This window comes from Chroicocephalus ridibundus, chromosome 2 (genome assembly GCF_963924245.1).
Source record: "Chroicocephalus ridibundus chromosome 2, bChrRid1.1, whole genome shotgun sequence".
Taxonomy (NCBI): Eukaryota; Metazoa; Chordata; class Aves; order Charadriiformes; family Laridae; genus Chroicocephalus; species Chroicocephalus ridibundus.
In genome coordinates this window covers 91,895,392-91,922,058 of record NC_086285.1, presented here as the reverse complement: position 1 = coordinate 91,922,058, position 26,667 = coordinate 91,895,392, and the positions used below count along the sequence as shown (strand labels likewise).

The 26,667-nt window shown below is 38.6% G+C and overlaps 1 protein-coding gene across 4 annotated transcripts in view; it reads right to left on the bottom strand.

Annotated features, from left to right (window-relative positions):
• SEMA5A (semaphorin 5A) overlaps positions 1-26,667 on the bottom strand; it is a 350,644-nt gene that overhangs the window by 27,371 nt on the left and 296,606 nt on the right. For all 4 annotated transcript variants that reach the window (XM_063326183.1, XM_063326186.1, XM_063326184.1 and 1 more), the window contains one exon: positions 9,346-9,571. In XM_063326183.1, coding sequence (XP_063182253.1) covers positions 9,346-9,571 — 226 coding nt within the window. The remainder of the gene's footprint in view (positions 1-9,345; positions 9,572-26,667) is intronic.

Sequence of the window (26,667 nt, the reverse complement as noted above, 5' to 3'; positions counted from 1 at the left end):
TTCTTCTTTCCACAGCATTAAAAAATTAATTACAAGGAGCAGTCTTTTCACAGTTTTACAGTAATTCATACAGTGCTCATAGAGGGGCCTTTAGAATTTTCTCTTCAGACAGAAAATGCACATTAAACAAATAACATTATGACACTAAGACATTAAAAATAACAAGATCAGTTTACAATCTGGAAATACAGTACTATTTGTTCCTTGAACAACCTTATAACCTTCTACAATGAGTTGACTAGGTTCATGGATGAGGGGAGAACAGTGGACGTTACTTGTCTCAACTTTAGAAAGGATTTTGACCCTGTCTCCCATAATTTCCTAATAGACAAGTCAACGAAGTATGGGCTAGATAAGTGGACAGCGCGATGGATTGAAAATTGGCTGAACACCTGGGTCCAAAAGGTTGTTATCAGTCATGCAAAATCCAGCTGCAGCAAAATCACTAGTGATGTATGCCAGGGGTCAGGGTCAGTACTGGGTCCAATCCTGTTTAACGCTGTCATCAATGATCTGGACAAGTTTGGTGATCATACAAAACTGGGAAGAGTGGCTGATACACCAGAGGGTTGTGTCACACTTTGACTAGGCAGAAAGGAACCTCATGGAGTTCAACAATCAAACTCTTGTATCTGGGCAAGAACAACACCACGCAAGAGTAGTTTGAGGCCAACCATCTAGAAAGCAGCTCTGAAGAGAAGAATGCTGGGGTCCTGGTGGACAGCAAGCTGACTGTGAGCCAGCAATGTGGCCTTGTGGCAAAGGCGGCCAACAGCTTCCTGGGCTGCATTGGGAAGAGCCTTGCCAGTAGGTCAAGGGAAGTAATTCTTCTCTCTACTCAGCACTGGTGAGATCCCATTTGGAGTGCTGGGCCCAGTTCTAGGCTCCTCAGTCCAAGAAAGATATGGACTTACTGAAGCAAATCGAAGGTAGGGCCAAAGGATGATTAAGGGCCTCAAGCATCTTCCATATGAGAAGAGGCTGAGAGAGCTGGGACTGTTCAACCTGGAAAAGATGTGTAGAATGTGTAGAAATCATCAATGTGTAGAAATACCTGATGGGAGGGATAAAAAAGAGGGAGCCAGGCTCTTCTTAGTAGTATCCACCAACAGGACAAGAGGCAATGGGCACAAATTAAAACATATAAAATTCCACCTCAACACAAAAAACCACATTTTTACTGGGAGTGTGGTCAAATACTAGAACAGGTTGCCCTTAGGCGTTGTGTAGTCTCCATTTACAGAGATACTGAAAACTTGACTTTACAAGGTCCTGGGCAACCAGTACTAGGTGATTCTGAACGAGCAGGGGGACTGGACTAGGTGATCTCAAGAAGTCCCTTTCAACCTAAACGCTTCAGTGATATTTAAATACAATGGAAAAAAAAAAGTAGAAATGGTAAAGTCTCTATCCCAGCTTTACTTTTACCTGGACTCTCATGGAAAGTAAACACGATCCATTTTCTCTGTTAAGGAGGAGATCTGACTGATTATTCAAGACATGACTATTTTCCGATTATGCTTGCATATTCATACTTTTCACACCTTAAAATCTCCTTTGCTGATTGTATTCAGAAGTCACAGGAGAACACTGTGAACATATGGTTATAAATCTGTTTTATAGATTCTTCTAAGGATCTTTCTTGAGTATTGTAAGAATTTAGGCCTCAAGATGTGGGGAGAGAAACTAAGCAGGTGGTCCTCTCTTTCAGATACATTAAGGGAAAGAATAAGGAAGATTATTTCTTTCAAAAGATGGCAAGGCACAGAATGACTGCCTCTCTGAACACAAAACTCTAAAGAGAACATTTGGCAGTGACAGTAAACTCCCTCTGTGTAAGTATCCCATCAATGCAGCCCCTGCATTTCTAAAAAAACTGTAAATATCTCCTTCGTAGACAATGCAAAAAAATGTGTGACCTAAACAAAATGATTGGATATAAACATAGCAGCAGATACAATATTAAATAGATAGATACTAGAGAAGAAATCTAAGAGAAAAGAAAACATAGTTGAAAATTAAAGTAGTAAGTCAGAATTCTGTAAGAAACCCCTTCAGTTTAAAGACTTTGTACTTCTGAGGCATTTTCACTGTGTTACAACTCAGAATATGCAGACTCTTTTAAATAAAAGTTGTTCAATATCTTATATAGCTAATATTTAATAAAGGCACCCCGCCTAACGAGTTTTTAATATTAGAATATTGATACTTTCACATGCTATTTTAAAAAGGCAATATGGAGTATTGGTGAATTTAGGAGAGTTGGGGTTGTTCAGCCCAGAGAAGAGAAGGCTCTGGGCAGACCTTATTGCAGTCTTTCAGTACTTAAAGGGGGCCTACAGGAAAGATGGGGACAAACATTTTAGCAGGGCTTGTTGCAATAGGACAGGGGGTAATGTCTTTAAACTAAAAGAGGAAAGATTTAGAACAGATATAAGGAAGAAATATTTTACAATGAGGGTGGTGAAACACTGGAACAGGTTGCCCAGAGAGGTGGCAGATGCCCGATCCCTGGAAACTTTCAAAGACAGGTTGGATGGGGCTCTGAGCAACCTGATCACATTAAAGATGCCCCTGCTCATTGCAGGAGTGTTTGGAATAGATGACCTTTAAAGGTCCCTTCCAGCTCAAACTGTTCTATGATTCTGATTTGCCCAGCATAGTACCAGCATGAGGACAATCCAATAAATCATGTGCACATATACATGCATACAGACACACAAATATCTACTTATACACATGCATGTATTATAAATGATCTAATTATTACACGTCTGCACAGCTCTTGTAACTCTCCATGCAAAGAAAGTCCACCCACCGCTTGCTTTCTTTGGCCAACTGATGTGTAGTAACTCGTTCAGCTATGGAAAACGGATGGAGAATAAGAATAATTGAGTCCTTCAGCTAAGAAGTCCTGTTTATTAGTTGAGGTGGTGGTAGGGACAGAGGATGGGAGCAGGGGCTGTAATGCAAAGCTAACCGAAAGATTACACTGTAGAATTTCTTCAAGAAAAACTTCTTCAGAAAGTAAGTGGCTATACAGAACCGAGTCCTATCTGTATCACAGTTTACATCAAATTCAGTAGGAGAACTTATAAATATAAAACTAGTTATATTTAATAAATAGTTTTAATTAATAAATAAATTACAGTTTTAATTATATTAAAACTAAGATCAAGTGGCATGAAACTATGAAAACTCCTACTTTTCTCATAAAACTGTGGTTTTCTTGCTTGCTGCCTCTGTTTGACATTTGGGTCACATTCTGATTGGTCCATATTCACCTCCAAGAACAGAAACCAGATTATGCCACAGAAAACAACATTAATCCTTCTGTATTTCTCATTTTATTGCCCCCAAGATGAAAATATCTTGCAAAAACAGAATGCAAGGGCCAATGCCCTGGGCTTGGTAACAGCAAAAGTCTGGTTGCTAAAACATGACCTAAGCTCTCCTTATTTAAAGTCTATCTACAGAAATAGTTGCAAAATCTGCAAAAAGAATGATCAGTCATAGCATCATCAGTGAATTAATGAATAGTTTTCTCAAGACAGACAGAACAGCTGTGAATCAAATCCAGAACCGGCATTTATGACAGGTTCACGATTCAAATGTTTTAAATGAAATTGTTCTCAGAAAGCCTATGGTTGACTTAAAGCTCTGTGAACAACTAGAATGTATGAATTCTGCCTGCAGTTTACCAACAGGCTTATTTTCAGTTGTTTAGAAGTCATACTCAATAAATAAACTGCTGCACACCGAGGCCAGAAAAGGGGCTTTAACTACTTAATCCCAGTACAATTTTAAACAGGCAGCTGTGCTTCCCTAAGGTAAAAATTTCCAGAAGTAACAAGTACTGCAAAAACTTCAGTAGGAGCAATCATAGGAATTTTGTGCACAAAATAACCATCAACTTCTAAGATGAGGGAAGACAGAAGATATGAATTGACATCTAAACAGACTATTTTCTCATTTTAAGTGTTTACGCTTTGTTCAATATGGGTAAAATTACAGAGAAATGAGCACTGTTTTGCTGCTGATTTACTTATTCCATTATACTTAGCAAGCATGTATAACAGAAAAAAAATGTCTAATTAAGTTACATAATTCTGATCTAAATCAAGATCATAGAATCACAAAATGGTTTGGGTTGAAAGATCACCTAGTTCCAACCTCCCTGCCATGGGCAGGGACACATTCCACTAGACCAATGATGATTTGACAATTTCTAAGTAATTTTTAAAAACTTTTTGGTCCAATTGGAATAGTCTTATAACTCCACAAGAAATTAATCCTGTTTGGAGACATGTTAACATGAAAGTCTCCTGCTCTGGCTAGTACAGGAGAACAAATCTGCCTTTGCAAAAGCCTGTAATGAGATTTTGATTGGCCTGATTCTTCTTGAAGACTGCAACATTCCCAGCCGAGTTCAACTGATTTGCCTTAAAAGCAAGGTTCTAATAAAGCACATATATGTATAATAATTCTCTAGCCTAGCCTGTAGCTAAGGAATACACCTCTAAATAAGAGAGAAGTAGCAGTGACACCTGATAAATTATATTACTTGACTGATTTATGCTTTATGTCCTCCTGTTCAAACTTAACAAAGGAAATTCAATTATCCAAGCAGTCAAGGTTCATGACTTTGGGAAAAGATGATCTGGAGCCAAAGTATCCTGAATAATTTCTAAATGACAGCATGAAACTCTGTTTAAAGTGCAGCAGGGAACAAAGAAAATCAAAGATTGTTTCAGCGTTGTCACTTTCTGAAGATATTCTGCAAGTATTTGACAATATCATTGAAACATAAAACTTACATACTTTTAGGTCCATATACCTATAACTTATAAAAACCTTATAAACCTTCAAAACTTAATTAGTAAAATTCAAATGGAAAAATGCAGTAACAAACATTAATGCATTTAAAAAAAAAAAAACAAACAGTATGCAGATTGAGGATATTATGTTATCACGAGGACTTTATTTCTTGTACCTAGCTTTTCTGGGTTTAAATATTTAATCCCAAAGTTTCACTGAAGAGTTGTGGTTTGTCAATCAAACTTGAATTTGTCATCAAATTCAGTTCTAAATTCCACAATTCATTTTGTTCTTATCTCAGAATACCACAGTTTAGCTTCAATAAGACAGTATAAGAGATAACATCTCAACATGTACTCCTCCTGACTACAGGACGTTGCTGATTATCAGCACCTGTTTTATTCTGTACTAACTCCTGAATGCACTATAGATTTCCTGCAGGTAACACTAGGATTTAATCAATATCTTCACAAAAGATTGGGGCCACCAGAACAGTATTTCAGACAAAATTACATCCTGCCTTCAAAAATAAGTATTGTTTAAAGTTTGGCATAGAGAAAGCAGTGTCAACTGGGAATACAAATTCAGGTTTCCAGGTGCCTTTCTCTCCTTTAAGGAATTTGTGACTTTTATTTAGATTTTATTCTCCTTTCCCACCCCTCCACTCCCCCAAAAAAAACTTTTAAAAATGGAAAAGAGCAAATAAAAGACTCTTTAAGACTGATTGAAATTAGAAGGGTTGTCTTTGCTTAATTGTTTTCTGAAAGTATTTTGGGATCTAACCTCATCTAACTCTGGCTGTGCCAAATCCAAGTGTCCTGTCTAAGCCTATCCTTGCTGTCTCCTTTGTGTACACCATGGAAAGAAAATGGCACCTCCAGAGGGTGATTTGTGTCCATTATATCAGATGCTTATCTTCAGATGGATCCCTCATTCCCTGAGGGTGCTTGCTGTCTTTGCAGACTACAATGGAGTCCAGAATTAGGTGAGATAAATTCAACCTGGAAAATTCAGGTAACCTCATACGTTGTGAAATTTTTATCCCTGGATTAAACACTTATGTTTTCAATGCAATTCATAGTGCTTATATGTCAGATAATCCTACACAGAGTCAGTTGGTATGTTTAATGTAGATATTTAATATGTTTCATAAGCACACATTAAAGCCTATGGTGATGTAATTTCTAGACTTTGCTGGACTGTACAGATATTTGCATTAAGATGTGCAACAATATAAACGATCTCTCTCAGTTTATTTGAAATAGCTGTCCCTTCCCTATCTGGGCACTATATGAAAACCCAGAGGCTGAGAACAAAATGTATTTTTCTTTCCTCTTAATCAAACTTCAGATCAGAAAAGCATGAATACAGCGTGCAAATGCTACTGCTTGGTTGACTGAGATAGAAATCTTACCACACTCAGGAGGACTCTAGTGGGTTTCTGGCAAGGAATTCTACCTCTAAGCTCAGACTGCAAAGAAAGTTTGCTTTGCTAACGTCTGACAGTGAAACGTGATTCTGTTTAACATGGCATGACTATGGTTGCACAGTGGGAGATTATAGGCAATAAGAAAATGTCTAACAAATGGCTCTCTTCTGCGAAGAACAGAGAACTGATCTTTGCAGAGCACATCTTTAGTAATGAGGTATGCCAAGCATGCTGTACCAGTATTAATCTTTCTATAAAAGCCAGCAAATTGCTACAGTTCAACACGGAGATAATGAAAAGAATGTCTCACAGTACCCAGGCTCTGATCAGGTGGAAGTAAGTTATGATGTTTCCTTGCTATCTAGCCAGAAATTGTGAAGGTGTCTGCCAAAATTCATGGTTTCCCATTCACCTGAGACCCTTCTGTTCCAAAAGCTACAGCTACACTACATGACTCTTATTCATGTATTTTCTTCCCACGAAATCAAGGAGCAGTAAAGGGGTGACGTGGTGACCCAAATCCAAACCTGGGAGTAGGGAAGTGCTTGGTCCTGCGGTTTAGAGACAGTCAGTAAGTTACATCACATCAGCAAATCAAAATTGTCGTGTCTCCCCCAAAATGTTCTACTCCATACTGTTCTGACATCCATAATCAGAAAATGCCTAAGCACACAGGCTCAAAATAAAATGCGGCTAAAGGAGATATAACAGTAACTCTTTTCACCAGAAGCATATTGGTTAATGCAGCTGCTAGGATCACTGATCGGGTTTGATCTTTCATTACAGAATAGTTAAAGACTGACTGGCCAAAAAGAATCAAGGAATAAGCACAAATTAATGGCAAAGTTATGAGGGCACTCACTAGGAAGAATGGACAGATGTATAATAGTTTCTGCCCTGTCGACTACTCAATATAAAGTATTTAACTATTCAGTACTTTACTTTTGGGATTAGTCAGCAAAAATCCTTCTCCCAAATGAACATTTCAATTACTATGCAACAGGGTCCCTCCCATACGTTGGTCCAACGATTGATTATTTCCAAATGAAACAAAGCAGCAGATGCAGCAAGATGCAGCAAATACGCTACAACGGCAGGAAATTCAGGAATCTGATGTTCAGAAGTGAAAGAACAGTTTTCAAGCTAATCAGGCAAAGAACGCACCTGAACCCACACCCTTGTCTTCTGCATTCTGCCTGAACACTTTAACACAATGTAGGCACTGTTACTTCTGGCTATATTCTGTAAGAAAGAGTCATCTTATGCATCCAACTCCAGGAGACGACTTATGTTCATGACTTCAGAGCTGAGAAAGGTGTCTCCATACTTCATTCTCCTGCTGCAATGTGGTCTAGGACAAACTGGCTCTTGCAGTGGTTTGTCGTACTAACCTGCTCTCTGAGTAGTGAGGTGGCTTTCATATACTCTATTTTTAAGTGAGGACATGTCAGCTTCAGACAAGAATATACCAGGATTCTTCTGTAGATCTGCTTCTAGTTGTTGTGGTAACTCTCCTAATTTTGTACTATCTGGTGGAAAAAATATTCTCTTTCTCATTTAATCTCATGAAATTTTAAAAAGGTGTCATAAATATCGAAGTGCTGGAAGTTAGCAAAAAGCAGCACTGGCACCCAAAAGGCTTATTTTGGACAAGAAAGGTAGGTCACACACCCGTTCTAGCAGAGCAAAATCTTTCCTAAATGCTAGTTTGAAGCTTAATTTGAATGAAAACAGGAGAACAGAAGAAACACGTTACAAGAGTTGCTCCAAAATCTGCCTTGCTATCCAGACCTAGAAAATAAACAGTGGCGACTGTAGATTACCTGAAATGCAAATGACATAGAGTATGAAACTAAGTCTCATCTGGAGTACCGCAGAATTTGTTTTATTATTTTGCACACTTTACTACTATGCATTTCTTTAAAAAATGTGAATCAATTAAGGTTTTACACAGGATGAAGGGCATGGGGGAAGCTTCTCACATCTTCTCACAGAAGCCACTCCTGCTGCGCCCCCCATCCCCCACTACCAAACCTTGCCACGCAAACCCAGTATAGGCAGAAAATGCTTAACACTGATTTGCATAATAGTTGGTCTGTCTGAAAAAAATATTGAGAATTAGAAAGCCCAAGGACTCAGAAACTGTTCTCTCTTTGTGGCCTTAGATAAGTTCAATGCCTTCAGTCATACAGTTTTTCAGCTAACCTGGGTGTTGTGAAGATACAAATGGCTATGTAAGTGGAAAGCAGGACGATAAATATTAAAATATAATAATTAAAAATCAGTATTTCCTTAGATTATATAACTAAAATATAACACTTAAAATGAAACACTGATATATAACTAAAACTGGATAATTAATGAAATGTATTAGTAAAATTAGAGTGACTATCAAAAGTTCTCCTAGTTTTTATTTTTTATATATATACACATAACATTTATTCAAAACTACGTATTAGTGATAGGGAAAGAACAAAATTCTGAAATAAAATAATTCCAATTTAAAGTCATCTAAAGTTGAAAAGATTTTGAAGGAGTTTACGTTTCCATCTCAGAAATAAACAGAACTTTAAATTGCTAGCAATAGCATAACATAAACTTTTATAATAGAAATTACCCAGTTCATAAACTCTTTTTTTAGTTAAACACCTGCATGAATCTTACAGTTGCTACTTCAAAATTACTAAGCAAAAAGTTCTTCTCAGCATCAATACTACATAGTCTAGCTAAATATTTATCAAATACATTAATGTTGCACAAACTCTCCTCCAGTAAAAACCCGAGAGCGTACAAGGAGGTGACAGAATCCTCCAAGAACTGAGCTCTCATGTCATGGCCTGGAGATTATTGTAAAGAATATTACAATAACCTGGAAAATCTCATAATCGGTGGTAAAAGACACTTGATTAGTCTGAATGACGAAGCTATGTCCAGCAGTAGAAGCTAGATTCCCCGTTGTGATCACTATGTCCTTCTTTTCATTATCAGTTCTGTTACGCAAAACACCAGCAAGCAAAAACTTCCACTCTGTGCTTAAAATGGAACTGCAGACACCTCGCTAGCGGGAGGCATCATGTAGCCACTTGAGCTTTGCTTACCATCTGTCGAGCATCCACTGGTGCCATCGCTGGAACAATAACGCATTTCAATCCTTTGCCTTCCCACCTCCAGCAAATTTGGGTCAGGCAAGCGCGCTTTGCAGGTGTATCGGAAACGCTGTTCATAGTGGCCACCGTTGTCTGAAATATTGACTGGGGTCCAAGGCGTCCAAGGAGTTGTCTTTTTTAACTCTGGACAGGCATTGGTGTTACAAGGCTGATATTCCTGAAAGAAAATGGTCATAATGAATATAATCATAAAATATGACGTTAAAAAAACGCCACAAAACCTCTCAAAATCTCAGACAAAAAGCCAACCAATAATAAAGCCTCTGATATTTTTTCTAGCATTCCCAATAGCAGTGATCATCAATGAACTTTTAATTACAATCTGAAACTGAAAGTGTTTTTTTTCTGCTTCTAGGCACAGCATCACACTGCTAAAAGCAATAATACCAGTACAAATTAGATCTATTACATCCATAAAAACAGTAAGCTGAACACTATAAGTACCATGATAAAGCCCATCCTTTATAATTAATAGCCCCAAATAAGGTGTAGCTAAATATGTTAAAGCTTTTAATTAAGAGGGATTCTGATAAACTGCAAGTACAAGACACAAACCAGCAAATAATTCCTCGGTAAAATCTAGTGGCATATGCATAAATGAACCACTATCCATTTTGCATATTGCTTAGGCATTACAAGGGGACAATGGACAAAAAAATTATTTCTGTCACAGAATCTGGCTCCCTGAGGTGCATATTACCCACAGATCCAGAACTGCTAAACACATCATCAGAAGCAAATTCCCTGTGGACTGATATGCACCAACAGATCGCACCTAAGAAAGAAATGGAGAATTGCCAATATTCTCAAGCCCCACAATCTACATCTTCTGATGAGCATCATCAAGATCTGTAGGTGTATTGGAAGTACACGGAGCATTTCCCAGAGCATGATACGCTTTACCTGATGCAAGTGCTTTGTAAACTATACGGATGAAATTAAACAACCATTAAATATCAGAAAAAATTCACACTGACAAATTATTACAGAGAAAAAGAAATAGGCACCAGTGGGACAATTTTTTAAATGATCTCTCTACCTATGACCTCTCAGAGAGGTAATCGGCAGAAAGTACCTTCTGAAAGGGAGCATACTAAGTTTGTAATTCCACTAAATACTACAAAATATGGACACAATAGAAACAGTGGTTTTATCACACAGTACAACCTTCGTCTTCTGTAGTCGCTACCCCAGCTGATACCACCATGTTCCAACAAGCAATAGATTACCTGCTCCTCTCTTTCTCATGGTGATAATAGCCTTTTGATCTCATATTTTCCTCAGTCCACTACCTTTTCTCTCAGATGGTCTAACTTATTAACATATCCAATTAGACTGAGAACAATTGCTTTCAACCTCTATTTTGGTTTAAACGCTGTGTTGCTATTTCAGATCTAAAAGAAGCCTCTTTGTCTGATAGCTTTTCTAATTGTTCCATTTATTAGAGTTTGGAAAAAATTATTCCCCCAGAAACCCCTGCCTCACTAACACAGCAAGGCACGGGAGAGCCCAGTGCTACGTTTAAGACTCTCATGTTCTGAGACCAGGTGGACTTGCGACAAACTTCCTGGTTTCACAGTGTTGTACTTCAGGCAAGAAAGAGCTGTTAGCCCCAAGACTTCAGCTGGACCACTGCTGTTCACTCCTCAAGGCTGTGCAAAGTCCCTTCCCACCTTAAAACCTGGTGATCACTACAACGGTGACCACATGAGTTATATACTCAGGGACCATCTATGAAAATGGACTGGATCAACCTTTCCATGATATGAGTTTCAGCCTTGACTGGTTTCTGGATCAGAAGACAGTAAGGAACAAGCAAACTGTCTGGTCCTGTATACAGCAGGGGAAGTAATTTCTTTGTGACTCTAGAAAACTGTTTAAATCATGTATGTTTTAGACTGAGGACAGAACAGGTACCACTGTTCTCCTTGTACCACATGAACTGTAGAAAGGAAATCATAAAATTAACAGATCTCAGCAACAGCCAGAACCACCCCGCTTGCTATCCCAACTGGTTATTCACCTCCAACGCACAGTCCCTTCCAGCGGCTGGATTGCAGCGCATCTTCTAGCCAGAGCACTCTGTCTTTCCCATTTCTTTTTTTTTTTAACGATGTCTAGCACTGATGAGTCTATCACCTCCCCGCATCAGCTGTTCCACTATTTAGTAATTCTCAAAGCTAACGAATTGCAAGTTAATTCAAGGCTGCATTTTCCTCTTAATTTAATTTCCCAGTCACTGAATTTTGCTGCACCTTTATCAATGATACTGAAAGTGTTCCTTATCCCGTACCTACAAATTTTTCATGCCCAAGTAACCCATACATAATGACAAACGAAGATGAACTTCTTAAAGCTACATAGGATTTAAAACCTGATCTCCAGGTCCTGTGTATCCCTATGTCTTCCTTTTGTATTTTCCTTAAGACTGGACACCAAAATTTGACTTGGCACTCTAGAAGCAGCCTTATCAATACAGCATGCAGAAGCAATCATGACCCCGTTCCACTTGACAGTCTGGCTTTAATACATACTTTATTGCATTAGTGCTTTTTCCTTCCACAACATTGCACAAAGAGCTTAAGTAGACCCAATTATCTTTGATAACTTGTCCTTCTCTAAATCACAGCTTTACAACTACATATAGTTTCCTATCCCATACAAGAGGCTGCTGTTTGGCAATATTAAAATATTTTTTATTAACTTCTTCTGCAATTATCTAGCATATTATTTACTACTTCAACAATCTCTGTCGTAGTCAGGCTTTACTGAAGATGTCTTATATCACTGTCTAGACTGTTGCTAAAAATGTTAAGTGCTATTGACCCAAGAACTGATTCCAGGCAGACCCTGCCAGACACATCCCAGTCATCTGTATCTATCCGTTAACACCACGTTTTTCAATTTGTTAGTGAGCCAGCTTTTAATCCATTTAACATTTGCCATATATTTCAGTTTTCCAAATAAAAGTATTTTCTGTTGCAAAGGCAAATGTCTTGGAAAAATTCAATGACAGCCTGGGAGAAGTGCTATATCACTTTCAAACATCTTGAAACACAAGCTCTTTTCTAGTAGCATATAAGCAGTGATAATTCGATCAGTATAGCAGCTACTACAATGTTCGTTTCAATACAGTGACAATGATCTAAAAGTTTCAGTTCCTCATTTGCTGTTGATTTTTGTATTGATGTGTTTCAATCAAAAATAAAAGCTGCTGTAAGTAGGAGGTCTTTGAGGTGTAGATAGGTGAGGGTCATGAAAAGCAGAATGTGTGAGATATGCAATGAACCCGTTGTCAGATAAAAATAAGCAACAGAGGAAGAAGTTAATTTAGTGGCAATGTATTGAACGCCGCTTTGCTAACACATGTTTGAGATGAACAGACCAGCTCATTCATTTCTAGAAAGACAGACTACAAGAAATCAGTGTCCCTTCGTACACCCTAACAGAAGGCATACTCATATGTTGTTACATGAGCCAGAAAAGAAAGATGTTCCTTAAGAGTATCTGTAGAGACCATTTGTTAGTTTTTCCTGTCTTCTTGCTTGGTGTGTAGCTTATAAGAAAGTTTGTCTGCTGTCATGCCTGTCTGTTCAACCACTAGATAACACCCATGAAAGGCTCAGAATGGCAGGGGAAACAAAAGTACAAGTAGATTGCCCAGAAAATATTTATAGCAGTAAAAATCTCTCTGAGAAAATTCAGAAGAATATCCTAGCAATGAATGACTCCAAGAAGTTCTGGCACCAATAATGACCTGGCAGAGCCTGCTGGCTTCTCTCACAAACAGGGAGTGCTGCACTGCTTTACCAACTACCGCGTCTGCCGCAGAGGAATCAAAAATCGCATTGTGCTTGATGAAAGCACGGATGTGATCCGATGCTACAAAATAAGCAGAACAATGATCTTGCTCTGAATGGTCTCAGATTTGGAAGTTAGTAAAGGAGGGGCGAGTAAAAGTGTAATCCAGATCACACATGGGTATAGTTAGTGCTGCTAGCATGAAGACATAGTCTGATTGGAAGGATTTGTCAGGGACTGGAAATATGGAAACTGCTATCTCTGCTTGGATTATCCTCCTCTTCTCACCCTGTCCAATGCGTAAACAATTTACTCAAGCGGGATTTCAGGAATATGTCCCTCTCCAAAACAATTTGACCAGCTAGAGCCATAGATACAATAACAAAGCAGCCACATAGTAGAATAAAAGTCTGAGATGAAACACTGCGGCCTCACCTCAGCAAAACTGGTAAGAAAGAACTAGGAAAGCACTGAAGCATTCTGCTTCAATAGAGCTGTTGAGAAGAACCAAATCAGTGGTTCTCCCAAAACCAAAACTCCACCTCATGTGCTCCATGTGGACAGAAGGAAGAGATGAGGTCAAGCCCTCCTGGGAGGGGTCTCTAGATACCCACAGAGGAAAACTTCAGGGGCTCATAGGATGGGTTTAAGTACTTTAGTTCTTAGGGTACACTTGTGGACTCAGAACAATTTGAGGCCATTTGCTGACTCCAAAAACATCATTGCAATAGTTCAAAGTCAACCACATTTTCAAAGTTCTCCTTACAAGCTGTCCTAAAACTTGTGGCCTAATTCACCATATTGTTGCTTTTAGTTGAGAGTGGATTTAGTCAGTTAAGATTGTTAAATTTATGGCTGGCTATGCCTGGCAGAGATGCAACAAGACCTTTAAAGACTAAATTTCAAGGGACAGCTCAACAGTTAGTTGGGAATTTTACACTAAATACAAAATTAGAACATACATCTCAAAATACATATCTATGTAAATGATAAATTACATTAGAAAATTATCATGATGCATACTGGTAGTAATATGAGAAAAGGCATCATAAATTAAAGACATAATTTGTAATGATAGAACATAAACATTGATTATGCTATTGACCTTGCTTTTGTCTTTGAATAATATTTCTTAATATTTGTGTATAATGAAAAAAGGATATTGTCATGTTTTGTACCAAGATGTATTTCAAATTATTTAGTTATATTGTTTTAGAAAAGGACAACTAAAATGTTATTTCCAAAACATCTTATTTCAAACTGGAGCAGACTGTTGCTAAATAACGTAGAACAAAATTCTACTGTTTCCTCATGGAGGACATGGAACAGACTGATTTTTTTTTGCCTCTGCATAGCCACTTTAATCAAATTCCTGAAAATTTTGAGAATCTCTGAGACTTTTACTCCTAGTTTAAGTTTGACTTTAATTAACCAAACATCATGATAGTCTGGTACTTCCTTCGGAAACTAGGCTAAAATCTTTTCTACATTTGAACTACAATTTTTTATAAAAAAATGACTTCAGATAGAGAGCTCTATTCCCATTTCTGTTATATGTTTATATTATGGAGGGATTTCTCCTAACAAACTCTTCTTTCTTTGATGTATATAGTATGTGTATGTTGAATGCACGTCTTTTGTTCTCATCTGTGTTTTTCTCATCTGTTAGTGTGGGAGACTATCTTCACAAGGCAGCTGAATCAACATTAACAGTCCATTTAAATATTTTCAGTCCAACAGTTATCTTTTGTGATTTGCTTTTATTATATTGTATAAGTTCTTGAATAGCCTTTGGAATTACCAAACGGTCCATTGATTAAAAAATACTTATAAATATTTGCTTTTTGTTCCACTGTGTTAAACTTCAGTTTGTCTGGTGCAAAATATTTATTTAATTTTTCAGATATTAAGACATCAGTAGAAAAGAATGTTGCTGCTTCATAAATAGAATGGCGCGGTATGTCACCTGGGAACGACAGGGCTGTAAGATAAAAGAACCTGAGTCTCTTAGCCATCTCCTAAGCTCTGAGTTTGTGACAGCAATACGTAGTCAAAGGAAAGGATAGGTCTCACGCAATCAAAACAAAGGCCAAAAAGAATGTAACAGTGTTATAAAACTCGAGAGAAAAACAGTTCACATTTATAGGGGGCTTTGCTTACACATCAAAACATGCTTTCTGAAGGATTAATATACCCTCTCCCTTTCCAAGAACCTAAAGATAGATAACTTTCATGCTGTAGTGGTTGAAAAACACATTCAGGAAAATCACTAACTGAACTTGAAAAAATAAATGGTTCATTTATTTTCATTACGGAAATGTAAAGTCTTATCCATTTAGAAAAGCATTTTCAAAGTAAACCAAACAAAAGACAAGTAAGTCCCTGATCATGCTTCTATTTATTTCCACAGTATAAAAAGCCAGGTTCTTCAAACAAATACCATTAGATATACCTTACCTTATTGTTATTTTTCTATCATGATACTATTTCAAAAGCATGACCTGAAAGCACACCCAAACCTCAGTAAGCCCAAGTCATTAAGCAAAACATCTTCTACAATGTAAATTCCAAAGCTATACTTACTTAAAAAACAAACCCAAAAAAATATTTCTAAGATTCCCATTGTATTTTAATCATGTAAAGGCACATCTACGTCCCAGCTTATAGGCAGTATTTTAGCTTCAACTGACATCAATGGGAGTAGTTTTATTGATTCCAGTGAATCCAGGACTTCAGAGATTACACCTGAGTTAGAGATGCAATCCTGTACCGCAGTAAAGTAAGGGTAGGTAGGTTGTGTTCATAACATGTTTTTAAAAATATTTTGATGGATAGAGGGAGGAAAATCATTTTACCCTACACAAAAGGAACAGGTCTCTTCTGAATTGAATGGATTTCTTTTTTTCACTGCAAATACTGACTGAGCACAAGCTTTTGTTTCAATTTTGTGTATTTTAAACAAAAGAATTGAAAAGAAATGACATTGATGTAAAGGGAACTTAAAAGGAATTAAAGGCTTAATTTGGAACCATTTTCCCTGGAGAAGTTCAGGGCCTGTTGAGCAGGTCATCAGACTGGGAGCTCAGGACTCAAATCCTTCTTATATTCAACATCATTCATTTTATTTAGATAAGGAAAGTTCCTACTTTCATCATCTCTTCATAAAACCATCAAATTTTGTAGTGAAGAAAGCCACCACTTTCCTCTTACATTTTCTCTACCAGCTATTTGTGTAACTCCATGTTTACAAGCTACATTTCATGTCAAATGAGTCAAGCTTTTGTGACGGAAATTGTTACAAAAAATGAAATCACTTAATCGTGAGTAGCTTGAATGAATATCTCAAAGGCACAGGGAGGACTAGGAGCATCTTCAGCTCCACCTCCACAAGCAGACTGGCCTGGTTGCATAGCGGAAGTACAGTTCTAATTCTTAAGTACTGCTTCTTGGATGCTCACATTCACATTGGCACCTGAGAACCATTTAGAGTGATAAACATTTATTCCATATTATTTCATATTATTAACCCATATGTAAAATGAAACTAGAAATGTCCAAGGAAGAAAAAGCTTCTTTAGTCTGACAGAGATTTAAAAAAAACATATATGACAGAGGGGCATAGTAGTTAATTTGGATTCTTCTAAATCTAATCCATTTATGGACCTGTGTTACAATTAATCACGCTACTCAAACGCACCTAGCAAATTAAATTGTTATGTGACACAAACCAGGACACATTTGTCAAGATTTGTAGTTTTTTTTTTTTTAATAACTGAACACGTCAAGAACTTACGTGTATTTTTGCACACTGCTTGTAGAGAAATGAAAAGTCATAAAACCATAGTAAATCCACAGCAGCAAGGCTGCCTGCTGACAGCTCAATTTGTAGCAATCCTCCAGGCATCCCTGGTGTGATCCCAGTGCTACTACTAGAGAAGCCCATTTCTGTACCCCATGTACAGAGCAGCCTGCTAACACAGCGCCTTTACTCGAATCTCCACACCCGTTTAACACTTGCGTGGTCAGACTATGAGCCTCCTGGAGGAGAAGCCATTTTGTACTGCCTCTTTGCAGGCCTTTATATCCTGGTTCATCATTAATGCTTTCAGGCAGCAGGACAACAACAGTAACGCTGTAACTATAACGCTTTGGAGGCTAGCTTCCCGCTATGCTAAGCAGCAAATTTTCAATTTGATAGTTTTAAAGCCCTCAGCAAGTTGCAAGTCAACACCAGGGGCCTGCAACCATGCCGTCCTTCCCAGGCTGCTAAGGCAGGAATGAGTCCCAAGCTATAGCCGCTATGGGAACTCGAACTCTGAAATGGCAAAAAAAGCCCCAGTGTATGTTCTTAATATTGGAGAACACCTCAAATCCAGTCAAAGAACTGACTAGTGGAATTTACGGTTAGTTTTCAAACTAAGAATGAAGTAAACTTAAAATGTAATATGTTTCAGTGAAATGGATGTGAATTTTGTTTATAGATGTCTCCTCTGGCACTTGCCTGCATGTCCAATAACTATTCAGAATTCAGTGTCTTGAATAGGCGACATGTTTGTTTTTAGTGGACACTCACCTCACTTTCAGGGACATGTTTCAAGGGGAATTAATGTTCAGTCTTGTCACCAAGTTCCTTTTCAAATACGGACTTTGAATTCTAGGCTTCTTTTACTAAGTTAACCATAGATTTTCTTTTGATGAACAATACCTTCTACATTTTGCCCACAATGACTTAAATCTCCTGTAAATTACCCAGTTCCTTTACGCCCTGTCTTGGAGCACTGAAGATACTGAATGCATTGTTAACAGTTAGGAAACAAGCAATGCCTCTAAAATGCATGGCCTAAACAGAAAACTCTTCCTCTCATTCCTCCTTTGCTTTTACTCTACCCATTGTCTATGAAACATTTGACAAAATGGACTCGCTGTGCAATGTGCTCTGAAGGATCACATGTTCAGCTACATGCAAGAACATAGCAAACAGGTTTCCCCCAACTAAGGGTTTTTTTAGGTAAAAAACTTTACTTCCGTGATCTTTACCACATTCACGCAATTACGTGCTTTTCTGCATTTGTATTGTGTACACCAAAATTCTAAGTGTTACACTTCAGTATTTTTGTCAGTCACCTAATTGTTAGGGACTTGCCACTAATTAGGAGTCAAAGATACTTAATTGCCAGTCCTAAACATTGACAAGTAATGGAGAAGAGAAGGCTCCAGGGAGACCTTATAGTAGCCTTCCAGTACTTAAAGGGGGCCTACAGGTAAGATGGGGAGGGACTCTTTATCAGGAAGTGTAGTGATAGGACAAGCGGTAATGGCTTTAAACTAAAGGCAAGTAGATTTATCAGGGAGTCTAGTGATAGGATGAGGGGTAACACGTTTAAACTGAAAGCGAGTAGATTTAGATTAGATATTAGGAAGAGATTCTTTACTGTGAGGGTGGTGAGGCACTGGAACAGGTTGCCCAGAGACGCTGTGGATGTCCCATCCCTGGAAGTGTTCAAAGCCAGGTTGGATGGGGCTTTGAGCAGCCTGGTCTAGTGGGAGGTGTCCCTGCCCATGGCAGGGGGGTTGGAACTAGATGATCTTTAAGGTTCCTTCCAACCTGAACCATTGTGTGATTCTATGATAAATCTTCAAGGCCATAAGCCTGAAGGGATTGTCCAGCTATAAATGACTGCATGGACTTACCAAAACTGACTCAAAAGTGATTTCATCTAAGGAGGTGCTATACCACCACATAATGAAGGCCTCAACTGCAGTAGGAAAGACATGACCTTCAAATCTGAGCAACAACATAACAAGTAGACGGTGAAATGTAAATATCATTAAAGGTAAATGATGTGTTACTTGTACATGAATCAAACTGAATCTTTTCAGCATTTAAATCAGCACTTAAAATTAATGTGTAAACATCGGTTTGAAATCAAAATTTATACATTTAGTTATAAAGAGAGGAAATTTAACATTATCTTTAAAATTAAGAATGCATTAGCTGCAATTTGAAAAGATCAGGGAAAGAAATGTAGCTTCCTTTGAGCTGCGATGTCGCTTACCTGATCACTCAGTACTTCAGAGGTGGGGAAAAGGGGGTTGTTCAAAATTCCATTTTGGGGGCTGTGATAAGCTAATTGGAAGCAACTGACTAGCTGCAGTTTAGTGAGTTACCACTCAGCTGGGCCACGCTAAGGATCTGTGCATGTGGCTTTATTCATTACGAATGCAAATGCAAGTGCAAAAGAAGGCAGATTAAGTCAGATGGATAAGGGGTGACTTACTTTGCTGTAGTAACTCAATTGTTTGCAATTAGCTTCACATACTCTTACTGAGAACCTTAAAGTTTTTCATGTAGGCCCAGTAATTCCTGACAAAAATCTTTTAAATTGCTGAAATAGTTATTATTAATTTTTTTTTTTTAATTGCTGGAAATCATGGCTATTCAGGTATTTACTGAGAGTAAGAGTGTTAGAAGATAATCCAATAGTCAAAAAGGCATGAAAAGGCTGTCAACTCATCAGTTTTAGAGACTGCAGCTTTTTAATGACTGCAAATCTGTTATTACACATAAATTACCTTCATTTCTGTTCTGCAACGTAGGTTTTCCTTCACTCAGGCTTCTAGAAATGAATGATCTTGTTGTAAAAGGAGGTCCCCAACAACAAATTTTTAAACACCAAAAGTGGCAGCAAATCTGGGACTTTATTTTTCACAGGCAACATTAGAGTTAGTTGGCTACTTTGTGAGCTGGAAAGAATTTGATCCTTAGATTCCTGATTCTTAGATTGAGCCATTGCTAGCTATCATGATTGTCAATGTGCCTTCTCTCGAACTTAGCAATGGGAGAAATCTGTAAACAAGTTTCATTTGGGTTTGTCTGCCACTATGTATCACTAACTCCACACGTTGCTAAAACAATGTGTAATTGTGAAACGAGAAGAAAGTAAAAGCTGCACAGCCCGTGATCATGGGGTTGAGGGTAAGAAACCAGGGTGGTACTCCTACGGAGAGAAATGGCTCATTTATTTCACAAGGCAGTGTCAAATTAAGCACAGTGGTAAAGTAGTTCTGGAAATTTACATACTGAGGACACATTTACTTCCACAATATTTTGACCTGGAAAATCAACTGTGTGAAAAGCCAGCCAACAAGTAATGCATAAAAATAAAACAATTACTATTTTATATCCAGCCACAGAGCACTTTCAGATTCTTATTAATTTATCCACGGTCATTTATTATATTGTTAGTGCAGCTTTATATTAAAATTAATCCTTTTATCAGCCTATAGATCAGCATTAATCTTATTTTCTACAATTACATAATCTGTTAGGTTCAGCTGAGCTTTCACATTTTAAGCTCAAAATCTAAGAGCAAAAATGCAATTACTAATCATCAGCACATCAAACAGACCTGAGAGTATGAAATTATTAACTGCTTGTGAAGTCATTTTGACAACAAGCACTCAATTGCAGCTTGTCTTGTTTTGGGTTTTTTTCCCCTTTTAATTATAAGTTTTGTTTTACCCAAAAGTGGAAGCAAAATTTGAGAAAACTAATGTTGGACAGAGCTGAAGTTCGGTTTTGCTCTGAAAATCTGATTATTTTAATACTCTTACTGTATTTTTCATTCCAAAGAATGACTTAAATGATATATAAATCACCGGGGAAAAAAATTCTATAATGTCACCACTCCTGAGATAACACTCTAAATGTTAGAGCAGCTGCTAAATGACAGACGCGTAAGTGATGGAAATGGTATGAACTGAATAGATGAGGAGCCATGAACTTTAATTCAGAGTTGCCAGTCCAAACCCAGGAGCTGCAGTGAAAAGCAGAACTGCTTGTTGAAATGCATTAAACTCTGCAATTATTCCATAATATCCAAAATATCCATTGAAAATAGATTTAGCCGCATAAATGAGACATGTTCAAAGCTTTTGATCATCTGCACCTTCTGATGAGGTAGCAGAAAGGGTACGCTCTGCATTTCTGAAACTGAAGCCACTTAGTAGGAGACCCAAGTATGGACTTGGAGGCCTAATAAGGGTGGCAAAATACGTCTGCCAGCGATCTTTCGAACACCAGATGGATTGCTGTCATCTCCAAAAATTCCAAATATTAGGAAGCTCCAATTATCTACTAGGAGGGAAGTCAAGAATGGTAAGTTAATATGTACATGAACCTCCATGTCTTCCTAGCTCAAAGGCCATGCTATTCATAGAATAGAATCATAGAATCGCTGAGGTTGGAAGGGACCTTTAAGATCATCGAGTCCAACCTTTAGCCTACCCTGACAAAAGCCACTTCTAAACCATGTCCCTAAGTGCCCCATCTACCCTTTTTTTAAACACCTCCAGGGATGGTGAATCCACCACCTCCCTGGGCAGCCTATTCCAATGTTTAATAACCCTTTCAGTGAAAAAATGTTTCCTAATATCCAATCTAAACCTCCCCTGACGTAACTTGAACCCGTTTCCTCTTGTCCTATCACTTGTCACCAGGGAGAAGAGGTCAGCCCCCATCTCTCTACAACCTCCTTTCAGGTAGTTGTAGAGGGTGATGAGGTCTCCCCTCAGCCTCCTCTTCTCCAAGCTAAACAACCCCAGCTCCCTCAGTCGTTCTTCATAAGGTTTGTCCTCCAGACCCCTCACCAGCTTTGTAGCCCTTCTCTGGACACGCTCCAACACCTCAGTGTCCCTCTTGTAGCGAGGGGCCCAAAACTGAACGCAGTACTCGAGGTGGGGCCTCACCAGTGCCGAGTACAGGGGGATGATCACTTCCCTAGTCCGGCTCACCACACTATTCCTGATACAGGCTAGGATACTGTTGGCCTTCTTGGCCACCTGGGCACACTGCTGGCTCATATTCAGCCGGCTGTCAACCAACACCCCCAGGTCCTTTTCTGCCGGGCTGCTTTCGAGCCACTCTGCCCCAATCCTGTAGCGCTGCATGGGGTTGTTGTGACCCAAGTGCAGGACCTGGCACTTGGCCTTGTTGAACCTCATACCATTGGTCTCAGCCCATTGGTCCAGCCTGTCCAGATCCCTCTGCAGAGCCAACCTACCCTCAAGCAGATCAACACGCCCGCCCAGTTTAGTGTCATCTGCGAACTTACTGAGGGTGCATTCGATCCCTTCATCCAGATTATTGATAAAGATATTAAAGAGAACCGGCCCCAGCACCGAGCCCTGGGGGACACCACTTGTGACTGGACACCAACTGGATTTAACTCCATTTACCACCACTCTCTGGGCACGGCCATCCAGCCAGTTTTTTACCCAGCGAAGAGTACACCTGTCCAGGCCATGAGCAGCCAGTTTCTCCAGGAGAATGCTGTGGGAAACAGTGTCAAAAGCTTTGCAAAAATCCAAGTAGATAACATCCACAGCTTTTCCCTCATCCACTAAGTGGGTCACCTTATCATAGAAGGATATTAGGTTTGATAGGCATGACCTGCCCTTCACAAACCCATGCTGACTGGGCCTGATCACCCTGTTCTCCTGCATGTGCCGTGTAATGGCACTGAGGAGGATCTGTTCCATGACCTTCCCAGGCACCGAGGTCAGACTGACTGGCCTGTAGTTCCCCGGATCCTCCTTCCGGCCCTTCTTGTGGATGGGTGTCACATTTGCTAACCTCCAGTCAGCTGGGACCTCCAGCCTTCTGTAAATGAGTGAAAGGGGAAAACCAAACACATCCCCCATCCCCCAAATTCCTTTCAAGCAAAATTTTTCTAGATGTCGAGAGAGTAGGCAATGCCTGAGGAAAATGGGTATAGCAGGTTGGTTAAAAAAAATAATTATGCTATAAACCTCTTTTACAGGTCTTGACCCAGGCACACTGGAGCGAACAGTAGTACAACTGAACTGAAAATGCACTTAAGCACAGTTTAATACTTTATCACACCACGAACACCTGCCTTTCCCCAGGGCAGAAGTTACAGCAGAGCTGACAGACGTGAATGTCTGCCCACACCTCAATCACTGCTACTACAGTCAAATGTATAAACACAAAACCAGCTTCAGTTATAGCTTGTAATCGCTTGGACGGGGAAGCACAGCAACCGAGATGCCGACACATTTGCTTCTGCCAACTCCGCTATGGGAAAATATGACCCCTAGGCAAGGGGGGACAGCTGAGCTGTGAGCTGGTTAGATCACCATGATAAGGGTCAGTGTAACTTATCTGTCAGAGCCCCTGGCTATGCGGGCAAAAAAAACCCCCAAAATAAAAAGGCAACCCAAATAATAGCATAAACTTTTACAACTTGCCCAGCTCAAAAGCAGAAAAACATGAAAACTATGCCTCTAGTTGTGACAGTAAATGTAAGTTCAGACTACTTTCAAACTTTCACAGGTTTCTGCTTAACGTGTTCAGCAAGTGAAACTGCACAGGCAAATATACAATTGTCTATAATTTTCTCATGAGTGGATATTACCTTCTCAAAGCTCGTACCCTTAATACCAGATTCAATTGCCCAAATACAGGGTTCTGTTGCCACTTTGAACGCTGTGGGTTACCTCACCTAGCTTGCAAACTGCTCTAAAAGCACGTGGGTTTCTCACCTAGCTTCTGACGTAACTTCCACTTTCACGCAGATGTTCCAGATCTCCTGTGGCTTCTCAAAATGCAACACGTGTCTCTGTTCAGGCAAATTTGAAGCCTGCCCTTGCATCCACCAGTGGAGTCTGACATTTTTCAGAATCATGTCAGAACTGAACCTCCTGTTGATTTAAATAACTATTTCACATTTTCCATTTAATTTGCGGCAATCTAAAAAACTCCCTATAAATCAATTTCTCTCACACAACACTCTTCATTTTTGGCTTTTTTAATATTGTTGGGTTTATATAAAGTTTATTTACAAAGGGTTTAATTTGCCTATGTTGTATTTTTGGAACTCTGCGGTTGCGAATAGAACACTTTTTTTTATCTCCAGCCAATTCCTTGTAAGACAGATGTTTCTGGAAAAAAAAGAAGCGTTAATTGGTTGCTGGCTTCATATTATGCTCTATTTCCAGTATGAAGAAGAAAAAGGAAAGAATAGCTGTGTGCTTCCTTTGCATGTCCCCATATATGAGCTGTTCTGTAGCTGGCACGACCCTGCCATAAATCAGATCAGGTTTTAATTGACAATAGCTCAGTGTTTCAGCTCAGAACTGCTGAAGCCTATGCTCTGCTGCTCTGGGGAAATTCCTCAGGAGAGGATTAAAGACCTTTTATTTTACACCTTGTTGGAAGTCTCAGCTAAAAGGCTAAGTGCTATATAGGGGAAAGGTGGCATTGCTAAAGACATTCATGCCAGAAGGTTAATGAAGAAAACAAAAGGAGAAATCAATTATAGACTGTACAAAAATAGGAAAGAAAATACCGTGGTAATGAAAATAAACCGACCAGGAACAGAATATGGCTCCCTGGTAAAATTAAATCAAAGCATGTTTCAAATTGAGCGTTTTATGAGTTTCAACAAGTTGAATGTATAACAACAATATCTTTTCTTAACACAATTCTCATAAGACCTCTTAAAGAACTTTTTACTACTTAATAGACACACAGGATCCTTAACTTCTCTTTACGCTCAGCTACCCTCATCTCAGTCTTATCCCAAATCAAATCTCTGCATGCCAGCTTTGCTCCACTTTTTAGCATAAAATTCATGTAACCTCATTTATGAGAGGAAGAAAAAAAGATGAGCAAGGATTGATTTACACTGCAGTGATCAAATTGGGCAGAAAAAAAAAAAGTCAGTGAATATATCATCTACCAAAATTCTTCTTTTCAACAAACCAGAAAAGGGACATAAATAGCTACAAGTTATGAGAGTTTAGTTACATGTCAGAGATTGGGAAATTTAACAGCGGTCCGTGCCTTCAGGATGCTGAAGCTGCAGACTGCCACTGGGTAGTAGTGTTGTGTTTGCTTATCAAAGCAATACGTAAACCCACATTAAATTATTGGAAAAGCAAGGGCTGCGTAACGCACAATGTCTATTTCAGACATTCCTAACAACGTGGAAAGGACTTACTGCCAGTAATTGCATAAACATAGCTGGAACACACAAGTCAAACTCACAGGACTGGATTTTAGCTCAAGGTCAGGATGGGTGCCCTGAACTTACACTGTAGGCTTTGTAATATAGGCTTCGTTTTGACAGCTCAGCAAGCATACCATCAGCTCTTTGGAATTTTCAGGCCAATGACACTGGTAACTAGGAAACAAAAGTGTTAGCTATAGACTGCAAATTGCTTTTTATAGGAAAATAATAAGAAGTAGTTTGTATTCACATTTTGCTTTTAAATTTGAAGCATCTCACCATCTATAAAGAGTTCTGGCTTATCAAACAAAACTCTGAAGGCAGGTTTTCTGAGTGCTACACTATTGGAGCTGGCTGATTTAAGAGTCTTGTCCTACAGGATGATTAGGATGTTACAGAAGCTCACACAAAGAGTTCTATTTGGGGAAGGCAAGGCAGGGATGAAAAGGCAGCTCGAAGTTGAACATAAGGAAAGGGAAAATTATAACAAAAGATTTTTGTGTTGGGTTGTTTTTTTTTCCACTCCTTGGACAAACCAGTAAGACATCCTTTTGTCTTTCTACTGATCTAAGATATTCAGAGAAACTTGTCACCAAATACAGAAGTTCTGGGGAAAAGAAGTCTTTCTTCTAGATGCCAAGAGACAAGACAGCAACAGTAAGAGCAGCGAAGGTCGAAATGTGGTCCAGAATGGTTAGGACAGGCAGTTTGAGTTGTTTTTAATTTTTCCTTAAGGATCCTAAGAAAAGAATCCTTAAAGGAAAAAAAAAAAAGAATAAATGCAATAAAGATAATACTTAGAAGATAATGACACTGAGCTGAGTTTGCATATCCATAGACAGATGTTAATTTGACTATACAAAATAAAAGCAGCAATAGCTAAAGAAATCTCACTGATAAGAAAATGCAGGTGTTTGGAAAGAATTTGGGATTGAAAGTGTAAGGATGCAAGCAGTTGACATGATCCAAAGGGAGAGGGAAAAACACAGATGATAGAATGTAATTTTCAATAATTGTTGCTTTGCAGAATGAAATTCTCACAAAGCCTTAAATGGAAGGCTCAAATGTTTGTGTTTTGGGTTTTTTGTGTGTTTTTTTTTTTATTGACAATTAATTCACCTATTCATACTGTTGCAGTTTTAAAAAAGCAGAAGAAATGGTATATTTTTTATCTTTTAGTTCTGTAATTCAAAAACACGTATAATGTGGGACTTAGTTTTGGTCACAGTCTCTAGCACATCTTAAGACAGTGGCTTCTCAGCAAGAATAGGTGTTTTAGTAAATCTTTTAGTAGCAGCGATGAGGTATAGAAGATGAGGCCCACATGCTATGGAATTAATTTTAGTTTATAAAAGTAATCACTCCGCAGACACTGAATGATATATAAACTCTCTGTGTTAATGAATCCCAATACTATATG